At 36.0% G+C, this 13,005-nt stretch overlaps 1 protein-coding gene across 1 annotated transcript; it reads left to right on the top strand.

Moving 5' to 3' along the window:
• Positions 1-965: 965 nt before the first annotated feature.
• Positions 966-2,899, top strand: LOC149828857 (protein RGF1 INDUCIBLE TRANSCRIPTION FACTOR 1-like). Its single transcript, XM_090017158.1, has 4 exons — positions 966-977; positions 1,082-1,282; positions 1,398-1,601; positions 2,095-2,899. Exons 1-4 carry the CDS (start codon positions 966-968, stop codon positions 2,407-2,409), a joined length of 732 nt encoding a protein of 243 aa, XP_089873284.1. The 3' UTR covers positions 2,410-2,899.
• Positions 2,900-13,005: the final 10,106 nt, after the last annotated feature.

Below are 13,005 nucleotides of genomic sequence, written 5' to 3'. Positions count from 1 at the left end.
TGTATTTCTTATGACGCACTCCTTTGAACCCAAGTCTGAACCCGATACCCATACCTCAAAGTTAGATCCGAGTTTGAACTCACCTAGGTCCAAACCAGATCGGACCTGTTGTCTCCCCTGTTACTAGACAGCCTATGCGTAGTTCCAAAACTGATTAATATACCCAGCCCCACCCTCCTCCCTCTTTCTCTCTCTAAAAAAACACGAGGGTTAACGGGAAGACGTCATGACTATGTTTTGACTTATGATCATCTTACTATTATTTGTTATATATTTTTTCATACATATATATATATATATATATATACATATATATATATATATATATATAGAAGGTAACTGGAATATGTAAACCAGGTAAAATTAGGATGAACTGAGTTTTTTATAGGGTATGATTTATTTGCTTGGAATCTATTACTGGATCATCATAATAGGGTACAAAATATGAATTAATGCTTGATACTTGAACAAATTCTCAATTCTCAGCAGTTGATTTTTAAGCCTGAAAAAAAACTTTTCTTTCATCCTAAGGGATTGAGGAGAGGAGAGGAGAGGAGAGGGAGGCAGACTTCATTTGGTGCCCATGGTGACGCCGCCGAGGGGCATGGTTCGGTAGGGTCTGAGTTGACAGTTTGTAAAGGCAGACTTTACACTCTGTCCTGCCGGGTTGAAATATGTACCATATCTAATATGTTATTGGCCTTCCATTTGGGGTCCTCTCTTCTATTTAAAACTATCTGAAAGTGGGGTTCCTTTTCCTTTTTAATCGCCTCTCCTCTTTTTTCCATCGTATGTCTACAATCATTGTCTCTGCTTTCTTTACCACCTCTTAACTAGAGAGAGAGAGAGTATCAACAACTCATACTGTTCCCATTCTTCCTTTTTATTTTGTTCCCTCTAACTCCCTAACAGCAAGCTGGCTAATGGCTATAGAGAATAGGAAGAGGATAACAACTCAACACTAAATGAAAGTGATGGTAAGTCGTCGAAAGATTGGCTTTTCTTTTTAATATGTTGTTTTCTGACTTTTGGGGATTTGTTTCATTGATGGTTCTCTCTGTTGTTGGGGTGTTTGAAATAGGTCTGTCCGATGATAAGGTTGGCGAGTGAGGATCTTGGGCCTCCATGGCTGGTCCCTATGTTGAAGACAAGCTTCTTCGTTCCTTGCGGAATCCATGCGGACTCGAGTAAAAGCGAGTGCAATATGTACTGCCTTGATTGTATGGGCGATGCTTTTTGTTCCTACTGTCTTGCCAATCATAAAGACCATCGCATTGTTCAGGTTAGACCTTTTTTTGGTTGCTACTTCTTTATCAAAGTGTTTCTTCTTTCCTTTTGTTCGATTCTTATGGTGGAAAGAGAGGGTGTGACTAATATGGTGGGGGAATTTGAAACAGATAAGGAGATCTTCCTACCATAATGTGATTCGGGTCGAGGAGGTTCAGAAGGTGCTCGACATAACAGGGGTGCAGACCTACATCATTAACAGTGCTAGGATTGTTTTCCTCAACGAGAGGCCAGGGAAAGGTGTGACCAACACATGTGAGATCTGTTACAGGAGTCTTCTCGACTCTTACAGGTTCTGCTCCCTTGGGTGCAAAGTAAGTCTGCAGGACCGCCCCCCCTTTATTTCCTTCTCTGTTTCCTGTCCTGATCAAACTTCTTTAATAGTCTCTGCCCATTTCTCGTCTCGATCTTGTATGTAATAGGTCGGCTACGAATTTTGTGAATTATGGTGGTTTCTAGTGTCATTTTTTTTTTGAAATAATGGATACCCAATTCGTCTTGTAGCTTCGTTTTTGTTGGGTCGTTGAAATTTTTTCCTGTTTTTTATGTTTTGTTGAAACAAGGGGTACCCATGTTGAGTATTAGCATTTTGTGTAATGCACCGAGTTGGAATTTCTTGATCACAATTTCTTCAAGTTAAATAGTTTTAGCTCATGATTTTGGTGCTTCTATTTGACTTGTTTGATGCATTCAAATGCCCATTGCTTTTCTAGCTGGTCTTCTTGTCTGATTTTTTTTTTCTTGTTTTGAGCATTCTCTTCGATGGAATGGTCTTGAATTTTGGAAGTTTCAATGTGGTGGCATCAGCTTGGAGGGATCAAGAGGGACCCCACACTCACATTTTCCATCAAGCCAAAGCAGAACAGAGATGGTGCATGGGGATCAGAATCAGAGGACTCATCTATGCCGAAGAAGATGGAGATGGAGGCCGTGTTTAATCGATTCATCGACGATAAAAGAGAGGTTTCATCCTTGGATGGGATCAGAGATGGGGGGGACAAGTACTCGAGTTCTGGCGATGAGGCTGCCATTTTCACGAGAGTCATCTCTCCTGCAACTCCACCGATCATAAACTACAGAATAGGGAGGAGAAAGGGCATTCCTCACAGGGCTCCATTTTGATTTCACGTTGCCCAAAAACTGAAAAAAGAAAGACGCAAAAGGAAAGTACAAAAGGAATAAAAGAGGAAAGAAAACCATCTTGAGTATCAGCACAGGTGAACAATGTGATCACTGATCAGAGTCAGAAAACACTAGGCATATTAAGAGCAAAGAAAAATTCCTCTTTTCTCTCTTGTAAATAGAAGGCAAGGCGCAGGAGTCTGCCGAAGAATGCTATACGTGTAAATGGTATATAAATCTTTCCTATATTTCTTTGTTTTGACAGTATTCTTTCTTGGTGGTGAAGTTGGTATTTGTGCAGGCAACTGTAGTGTCATATCTGTAAGGTTGGGGTATAGGTTGTACTTGGGTAATTGGGTTTCAGTGGGGATTTTTATATGCATATATCATTTTTAAAGATACCAATGTGGTCTGGAAGCATTCGTCTTGTACATTTGGTAGCAATGATTATGAATGTCAATAGAAAGCAGTAAAGGTATCCTGTTCGTCATTTTTGTCTATACTGTACTCTAGTCATCCTTCTGCCTTGATTTCTTTATGTTTTGTGTTTTATTATTGTACTCTGTTCCCTTGCGGCCCATCGCTATGAGCTAGTGCCGGCCTAATTAGCTAGCTGGAATGTTCTCTCTCTAATGAGGTATGAAAATAAACTGCAGGATCCCTAGTTGTGAAAATTTCCGTTTTCTTCCTCTTGTTTCAAAAACAGATTGAACTTCCGCTCTTTTCTTGTTTCCCCATTTCCATGATTACAATTCTTGCGCTAAATTCTTGGTGCACATGCGTTTCCCAGCATCTACAAGGCAATTTACTTGTCACTTTTGCTCCTACTTTTTTTTGACATCTTTGCTTTTATATTGTAAGGTGGTATCTTAATGGCTGAATTTTATATTAAGTCCTTTCGTTTCTTTACTTGCGTGGTCAGTTTTCAATAAATAAATTCCACAAAAGCTCATTATTGTTATTATCATTATGGTACTCACACACAAGTGATCCATTATCAAGCTATTAGAGACCAACTAAAACGCCAATCACTTAAAATTGATCACATAAGACGGGATGCCCCACAATACAAAATTATTTTTTTCTTAGGAATTTTCTTATATAAATATGGGCTACTAGAATATGAGAACCAAGTGTGAACTTAGCATTTCTGATATTTTTTTTTGCAAATCCAACCCTACGGATGTGTTCATCATGGTCCATTTGCTAGGAAAACAACTGTTGGATGCTTTTTTGACAAAAAACATGATTTTTTTATGCTTAATATTTATGAAAATTCTTAACTGTCGATTTTAAAAATATGGGTTCATAAGTTCTCATATTCTAATCACCCTATATATATAAGTATTAGGCCATAACGTACACAGCTGATCACATGTGCATTCTTTTTTATGTTTTTTGATATTCAGCAGTCTTGGACTGTCGCTAAAGGTCAGGTTTTTGCCTAGACCTTTAGCGACAGTCTAGGACCACAACTAAATGTCATAAAAAAATACAAACAAACGTGTTGGGCACATCTGACCGCAGCTAACACCTAGTGCATCTAACGTTATGTTCGATCATATATGCAGACATAAATTTTGACCAAGTCATTTTATGTCACGAGACACATACCAAAATCTAGTGTTTTTCGCTTGTTATAAGGTTCTGTTGGCTTCAACTTTACTTTTGGCCTCTAAATTGAAGTTCTTAAGTTTTTATCCAAAAGAGAAATTAAACTAGATGAAATCAACTTTTCAACAAACCAAAAATTAAGTCAATCAGACATCAGATTAAAAAGTTATAACAAAAACAAGGTGACTTGTTTAATAGAAAACCTATTTTTAGGTAGGGCCCACTTTGAGTATATTTTTTACCATCAAAATGTTCTAATATGATTTTTCATTTCATAGATGAATTAAAGTTGATGATGTTTACTTTCAAATGCAATAAAAATCACCTCAAATGAACAACCAAATAGAAAGTTATGGTTGAAACACGTTAGCCTATCGTGCATGTTTTACCTGATTCCGCTAACAACAAGTCAGGTTGTCATTAGCCTCCTTTAAGTTATCGTTAGGGCTTTTTTTTGACCAAAATAAATTGAACTCAATTATTGTTAGCACTAGTTATCGTTAATACTTTGTCGTCCTCTTTCAGTACACCTTTTGAGCGGGGTTTGCCTTCTTAGTCGTTCAAATTCGTATTTGGAAACCTCCAATTTCCAAAATATACTTTCCTTTGATAAAACACCCATCCAAGGCAATAAACCTTAGATGAATCTTAGCCGTCTATTCAAAACAGCCCATCTATGAACCATCTATATAGATGGATCTCAGATATACAAAAAATGTATCCGGATTCGCCTAAAAACCTATAAATAGAGAGCTACCCCTCCCTATTTCAGTATCTGAAATTCGCGTCCATACTTTATTAAATTCTCTAGCGAACCTAGCCTAGTCTATCTAGCCTGATCGACCTAGGCTACATCTATCTAACCTAACCAACCTAGCCTATCCAGTCAAGTCAAAACCTAGCCTAGTCTTGGACCCAGATCCTTAGTCTTACCCATTTTTGAAGCTCGCACCTAGCCGAAGTGTCTTTCATGCTCCTCTACACTCGTCAACATCTTAGAAAAGGTTACCTAAGCTCGAGGTGAGACTTGGTTCATGTTTCTTTTTGTATTTTGTTTATTTTACAAAATTTTTAGGGTTGGATTTGTCTAACATTTTTATATTTGTTGTCTTTTATGATTTTCTTGAGTTTTGGTAGCTTCTGCCTCCAAACTCGATTTTTTTATGTCTAAACTATGAAGGTACACAACTCTCTCTAAGGTCGCCACCCAAAACAAAGATCGAGGATTCTTGGTTTGGCTGATCCCTGTTCATTAGAGGAGGAAAGGCTATTTACCTTAAAGAATGGTTCCCACACCTTCTTGAAATTCAGATCCGTTTTAGATCCATTTCAAAAATATATTTTAAGTGGAAAAACCTTTCTTCTTTTTCGTATTTTCAAAAACCCACGAGAAAAGTATCTATAGAATGGTGATCACGATGGGACCATTCTTTCAATCTAAGATTAGAGTTTCTAAAAAAAATGATGTTAAGAGGTTAGTAGTTTCATAGTTATTTTTTCAGATTTTTCAAATCTGAATCTACCTCGGATCCAAATCTTGTTTTTTTGTATTTTGTCCTGTGAAACTCTGCCATGGTTATAGGACCATATCTCTCTCATTTTAAGTTCATTTTTCATGTTCTTAAGCTTGTTGAAAAGCAGACAAGTAGAGCTTTGTTTCACATGTTCAGCCCATTGTCAGATTATGCCATTGCGGTATCTGAAAATAGGCACGAACAATGAAAAATAGTTATTTTTGTTACTATTTTTTGTCAGTGGTCTATTCTTTTCTGTGTTTCTAGAGATGAAAACTTGTGTTTTTTTAGTTCTTTATCATGCTAATAAATAGATCTAATTTTATTTAGTTTTGGGCCAGAGTCGAATCCTCTTATACAATGTTCATTTTTTTACTTAATATCAGGTATAATTTTTTTTATTATACCATAAAACAATCAACCTGTTTGCCTTTCTAGAAGCATATCTCTCCAACCGCTCATAGAATCATTGTGATTCTGTTGGCATTGGAAAGATAACAAAATTTTATTTTTTTATGACTATGCTTCTCGATTTCTTGTGCAAGTGCCCAGAAAATAAATATTTTTAGCCAAAATAGGGGCAGTCGTGCATGTTTGACACTTGTTTTAAGAGAGATTCTGGAGCCATATCTCAGCACCCGCCTATCAAAATCTAGCATGCCATACACCGTTGAAAATGTATTTCATCTTCTACATTTTCTCTGTTGAAGCTTTCCTCTAATTTTGTAGCCTAAAATTTGTAGCAATCCTTGCTACTGTTTCTCGACTTAAAAAAAAATTGAGAATTTTTTTTCCATTTTGAATCAGGTAAGGTTTTGTTTGGATTTGGGGGGCCCAGTTTTAAAATCTGCATTTGCATCCTGATTTGTTGTGCTTTTTGTGTCATACGAATTCAATTATATCTTTTGGATAAGATCCATATTCAAATCCAAAAACTCGATCCACTTTCTGTTTTCACGCGAAAAGCCTATTTTGGATAATAACCATAGCATTTTTCCATGTGATTCTCTTTTCTTTTTTATTTTAGGTAAATTGAGTATTTCCTTTTCTGTTTTAGAATTTAGGTATCTAATTTAGAAACCCTTATTGGGAAAATTGCATGTCACTTAGTCTTTTTTTTAGAAATATTTCAACCCCGAACAAGTTAGGAAACTTTATTTTGTGTGAGACATTGCTTGCTCTGCATGTGCTCTTTCTATTTTTATCTTATCTCTTAGCATTCTGATTTTAGGGTCATTGTTTTTTGTTTGGTTTTTCAAAAACCCTATCTCATCCCATTATTTGGATATTTGAATCCCCCAACTAGTATGAAGAGCCATCAACTCAGTTATATTGGTGGTGGACCAAGGAGACCGTGAACCCACTAGCAGTACTAGGAACCTTAGTTCAAGTATATCACGAAAGGTATGTTATGGAGAAAGTCTGTTCTATTAGATTCTATTTAGAGTGACCTCATAGATCCATGGAGTTTTCGAAGAGATCTAGGAACTCTATTTTCTAAAATCTTGATTTGTTGTTATTTGTTTAATTTGGACTCTTGTTTGTTTGTAAATTCTAAACCTTGGTTCTATAAAAGGATTTTAAGAATCTGAATATGAACCTGAACATTGAGATGAGTCAAGGTTCCCAAAACCCTAACCAACCTGTGTATGCAACCCAAAATCCATCTAGGAATCTAGGGAAGCTACCCAGATGATCTAAAAAATTGTGATCCTTTATTGGGAAAGATGCATTTCAAGGACTAGGAGGGACCCTTCTCCTTGGATCCTTCAATCATTTCACGAATAAGGAATTTGATCAATTAATAAGAAAAGAAACAAAATCATAAGATCAAGAAGAAGAAGAGGAAGAAGATGGGGTCCAATATGTGAAAACAAATAAAAGCAAAGGAAAAGCTTATGAACTCTCAGATAGATCTGCTTTGGAAGAGATGAAAAATTCAAATGCTACATTGAGAACTTTGATAATGAAGATACAATAGAAGTTTCAAGAGAATGATGCTCAATTGAGATGGTTCGAGCAGAGTTATAAGTCGAAAGTCTAGAGTGGTCCGGTCCAGAATGTCCAACCCAAGAAGGCTATGTCTATTAGACTTCTAGAAGTTGTCGTCAGAATCCTGAATCCTCAACCCAATGAGTATAAAAAGCAGATCCAAAATTTAGAAGAGGAGCTGAGAAACATGACCTGGTAAATGAGGAATGCCAAAGAAGAAAGAAGGCCCTATGAAGTTCAAGACTTTGTCTTGGGCCAAGATAACGAGTCTTTGGGGATTACTCCCTGAAAGTTCGTAAAGTTCAATGGGATAGAAAATTCAAAAACTCATGTTGCTCTATTGTTGGATACTTGTTCTGATTGTTTTCACAATGAGCGAGTATTGATCAGATGGTTCTAGAGAAGCCTCAAAGGAGAAACTTTGTCTTGGTTTTCAACTCTGGATCTCCATCAAATCAGACAGTTTCAACCTCTCATGAACTTATTTATTGAATGATTCTGGTATAACATAGATGCTCTACCAACTCTATGATATTTGGCAGAAGAAGGGTGAGGATGCTCATGATTTTATCACCAAATGGAGATCAATATATCATCGCATGAAAAATCTAATTTGAGAGTTCCATGCCATTACCCTCATTATGGACAATTTCAATTAACCGCTCAAATGACTCTTAGCCACTCAAAGGTGTGAGACCTTCATGAATTTGATCAATGTTACCACTTGGATGGTGTTGAACATTAAAAGAGGCATGTATGACGAGATTTTGATCAATACTAGGTTTGAAAATGATAAATTCAAATGGGATGAGTCACCCATAAGTCAAGGTAGTGTAGTTACTTCTTGAAGAGAAAATAAAAAGTCTAAGTCTCCTATATAAAACCAAGGGCAAGCCCAAAATCATAGATGGCCTAATGATAGAGAATCCATTGTGATCCAGCAGACCCAATATCAAGTTCTGAATATTTTACTGTAAAATGAGGATTTTGAATTGCTCGAAGTGTCAAACCCTCCCCATATGAAAGGAAGGAACCCAACAAAATTTTGCAGATATCATTTAACCCTGGGTCATGATACTGAAGAGTGCATTCCTCTTAAGCATATAATCCATGACCATATTGACAAAGGTGAACTGATCTTGAAAAATGAAGAGGCTTAAAAGGAACTAATTTGCATCCAAGATGAGAAACTCCACATGATTAGCAAAGTTCATTATTAAATTTTTTTATTATAATTTCTAGAGTTTACATTGACTGATGATTTGAAAAAAGTCTCACAATTGTCGAAACCACCAGAAGCACCTTGCACTTAGGTCTACAAATATGATATTCAAGTTCCGAATACTTTTGGTCCAGTCCCAAAAAAAGAGATTGTGCTTGGGTCATCCATTAAGGCCGTAATTATAAAAGAAGAAGAAGTCCTTGCCATGGCTACAAAAGAAAAAAGTCCTGCGAATGCTCTAGAAGAAAAAAGTCTTCCACTGATTCCAATAGAAGGATCTCATACCATGCCAGAATCAACCATTGGTTCTCCCATCGTAGAGGAAGAAAGTGTGTTTGAGAATCCCATTAAAGAGAAAGATCCTGAATTTTTTGATGTGATGAAAGATTTTTACTCATCCAACTCAGTAGACATAGATGATCATGTAAAAATGAATTGTCCAGATTATGCCATAGAGATTTCTCAAGAAATTAAAATTCCTTATCTATATTGAGAAAGAAGAAAATTCTACTGATAAGATTTCTCAAGACAACTCAAAATTTATAGAAAAAGATGCAACATTATCATGCCTATCTTCATGTTATTCCTTAGTCTTGGGCAGTACCCATGGAGTAACCAAGATCCTCGTACATTCAACTCGAACATCTGCTTCTGATGTTGAAAATGGTGAAGGGTCATCTATAATTTGCACTATATAGAATAAGTCTATACTAGGTCAAGAAAGCTAAGAGGTTAACAAATATTTTCTATAATGTAGCAGATCGATATAATCTGTCATTTCATAGAGCCATATCTGGGGCAACATCGAAGAAAAAGTCTAAATCCCAGTCTTTTAAAAGATCGTGGTTGGAAAGGAGGATGACAAAATCAGAATATGAGTTAACTCCAAGAGAAAAATGTCATGGACCTATCCTCATAACAGCTATAATCTATTACCGGGGAAAATCCAAAGCACACATCATCATCCACATCAGATCAGAGAGTTATAAGAGGTAAGACTGCACCATTTTTATCAGGTTTGCTTTTAAACTCTCATAGTCTAAAGTCATACATCTATCATTCCCACATCTTTTGGGAATATGAATAAGTTGTTTGATTGTTTTTGTAGATAGTTATTTAAAAAATCCAAAAAAAAATAGAAAATCTAAAATAAAAAAAATTAAAATTTTTGAAAAATCCAAAAAATATGCAAAATTCTTGAAAATCCCCAAAAAAAACTAGAACATTTTCAAAAGTTTTAAAAGGATTGCCTCTTTTGTTGCAAAAGTGTTGTCATTTGAATAGATTTTTCCTAAAAATCATTGTACTTATGAGAAGTTCACATGCACTTCATCACACTCCTTACATCATTAGCAATAGTAATTTTCTTTTCTATTATTGTGAAGAGAAAACTAGAAAGTGAGGCCCTTTATAAGAAGGCAACATATAATGAAGAAGCATGCAGTGAAATAGAAGGATAAATCTCTTTTTAAAACCTAAACATAGCAAAGGATAAACCATACAGGGGCATGTTGAGTCTCATGGTTTAAGACCATAATGATTCACTAACAGGAAAAACTATTAAAGCTGAAAGATGTCAAGACTATCTTCTGTTTTATCTTTACTTCTCGTTCCCTCCTTTGGTCAGTCTTATGAACTTATTCATCTTATGTTTTAGTACGTTTTGCTCTTGAGTCTTGTTTTCAACATCTTTGAAAAGGATTAAGTTGGTCATATCATCATACAAAACAAAACCTACCAATTCCAACCTTATATTAGGGAAAATTTTTTATTTTATGAAGAGGAGCATAAAAAAAAGTTCTAAAAAAATGCTGAAATGCCAAAACAAAAGAGAGGCATTATTGAAAAAAAGGAAAAATATGTGAGAAAGCTCAAAAAAAAAATGTCAGTGCTTCCTCTGTAATCGAAGATCTCAAGTAAGAGATGCCTAGAAGTTCTTAACCCATTTTAGTTTTCTTTGAGCCTCATGTTCAAAAATGACGTGTTAAACCTTCATTGGTATCCCTTTTGAGCCTTGCGATACCCCAAACTTCAAAATAAAAAAATTAAGTCATTACCATTTCATCCCCTGCCATCGTTATTACTATGCACTTAATTTCCCAAAGATGACTTACCTCTACCTAACATTGACTTCATTACAGACAGCACCGTTGGACATGAGATGTTCTCCTTCATAGACGGTTTCTCATAATACAACCAGATTAGGCTAGCCATAGCTGACCAACCCAAGATCTCATTCACTATACCTTGGGGCACCTTTTGTTACAATGTCATGCCCTTTGGTTTAAAAAATCTATGAGCAACCTATCAATGGGCCATGGTCGTGATCTTTCACAACCAGATCCTTGACTCACTCAGGAGAGTTTTTAAACATCTCATAAAATTCCAACTCAAGATGAATCCCCAGAAGTGTGTATTCGGTGTTGAGTCAGGAAAACTCATTGGTTTTATTGTCAGCAAATGCGGTATTGAAATAGATTCCATTAAGATCAAAGCCATCATAGGCATGCCTCCACCCACCAACCTCAGGCAACTGAGGGGCCTCCAAGGACGAATCCAGAAACTCAGAAGATTCATATCTAACCTAGCCACTAGGTGCAAACCTTTCAACAGGCTCTTGAGAAAAGGCATTGAGTTTGTGTGGGATCAATAATGTCAAGAATCCTTTGATAGGCTCAAACAATATCTTCTTAACCCACCAATCTTTAAACATCCAACTATAAAAAAACCATTACTCTTGTACATATCAGTTAATGATGTAGCCCTAGGATGTCTGCTTGCATAGCATGAAGATGACGAAAAGATTGCATATGCCATCTATTATATTAGCAAGACCTTTGTGAAATATGAAAAAAAAAATATTAGGTTAGAGAAAACATGTGTAGCTCTTGTTTGGATGACTTAGAAATTAAGTCATTATATGCTAGCATGTGAAGTTAGAGTCATGTCTAGGCTTGATCCGATCAAGTACATCTTTGAGAAGTCAGCCTTAACTAAAATAATCACTAGATGACAAATATTGTTAATAAAATTTGATCTAAAATATGCCTTACAAGTCGATCAAGGGGCAAGTCATAGCTAATCATCTATCCGGTCTTACCCATAAATAAGAAAATAGGAATAAATGATTTTTTTTAATGATAATATCCAAGATTTGGATGAAGAAAAAGTGCAAATCTAGCACTTGTACTTTGAGGGATCTCAGAGTGTCAATGGATCAGGGATTAGATTTGTTATTACCACCTCTGCTGATGAAAAGATCCCTCATGCTTTCAAATTGGATTTCATATACACCAATAATATGGCTGAATATGATGCCTTGATCTAAGGACATAAATGTCTTATCAAATTGAAAGTAAAAAAGGTTCATGTTCGAGGTGATTCGATGTCGGTGATCCTGCAAGTCACATGAACGTGGAAGGCTAGTCATGAAAAATTGATTTTTTATGTTGATATTGTCTTGGGTTTGGTAAAGAAGTTTGAATCATGTTATTTTTTCTATATCAAAAGAGATAACAACCAATTTGTTGATAACCTAGCAAACCTTTCTTCCATTGTCAAGATGGAGCAAGGGCATGACCAAACATCATTCTCTATCAAAAGATTATGAAAGCTAACCTATGAGGAAAAAACAAGTTTGGTCGAGGTCAATTACCAAGCTCCACAAGATGGAAAGCCCTCATTCTACAATATCAAGACTTTTCTAGAGGGTAGAACATTTTCTGAGAATACTCACTCTTGAGATAAGAAAGCCACTAGAAGATTTGTCTATAATTTTTATCTTCTTAAAGGTGTCTTGTACAAGAAGGGTTACAATAGTGAGCTCCTTAGGTACCTAGATAAAGAGGAGACCAAGAGGGTTCTGAAAGAGTTTCATGGAGGTCTTTGTGGAGGACACATTGGCATCCAAGTGATGGTAAAAAATATCTTGTAAGCACAATATTACTAGTTGACCATAGACCGTGATTGCTACTCTCATGTAAGGAAATGCATAAAATATCAAGAGCATGGTAATGTTGTTCATGTGCCTTCATATGTATCACATTCCATTGAATCTCCATAGTCATTTTTTATGTGGGCATTTGATGTCATAAGTATCATCCATCTACATGCATCTAATGGTTATTGCTACATCTTCGCTACCACTAAATACTTCACCAAGTAGGTTGAAGTCATTTCCTTATCTCGAGTAGAAGGTTAGCATGTAACATCATTCATTTACAAGAACATTGTGTGTTGTTTTGGAGTACCTAA

This window comes from Nuphar pumila, chromosome 9 (genome assembly GCF_984573655.1).
Source record: "Nuphar pumila chromosome 9, dmNupPumi1.hap1.1, whole genome shotgun sequence".
NCBI lineage: Eukaryota > Viridiplantae > Streptophyta > Magnoliopsida > Nymphaeales > Nymphaeaceae > Nuphar > Nuphar pumila.
Note: the sequence above shows the minus strand (reverse complement) of the source record. Positions and strands in the feature narration are given on the sequence as shown.

Coding starts and splice junctions, on each gene's coding strand:
- LOC149828857 (XM_090017158.1), top strand. Junction 1,283..1,397: donor AAGACCATCGCATTGTTCAG/GTTAGACCTTTT, acceptor AATTTGAAACAG/ATAAGGAGATCTTCCTACCA. Junction 1,602..2,094: donor TCTGCTCCCTTGGGTGCAAA/GTAAGTCTGCAG, acceptor TGGTGGCATCAG/CTTGGAGGGATCAAGAGGGA.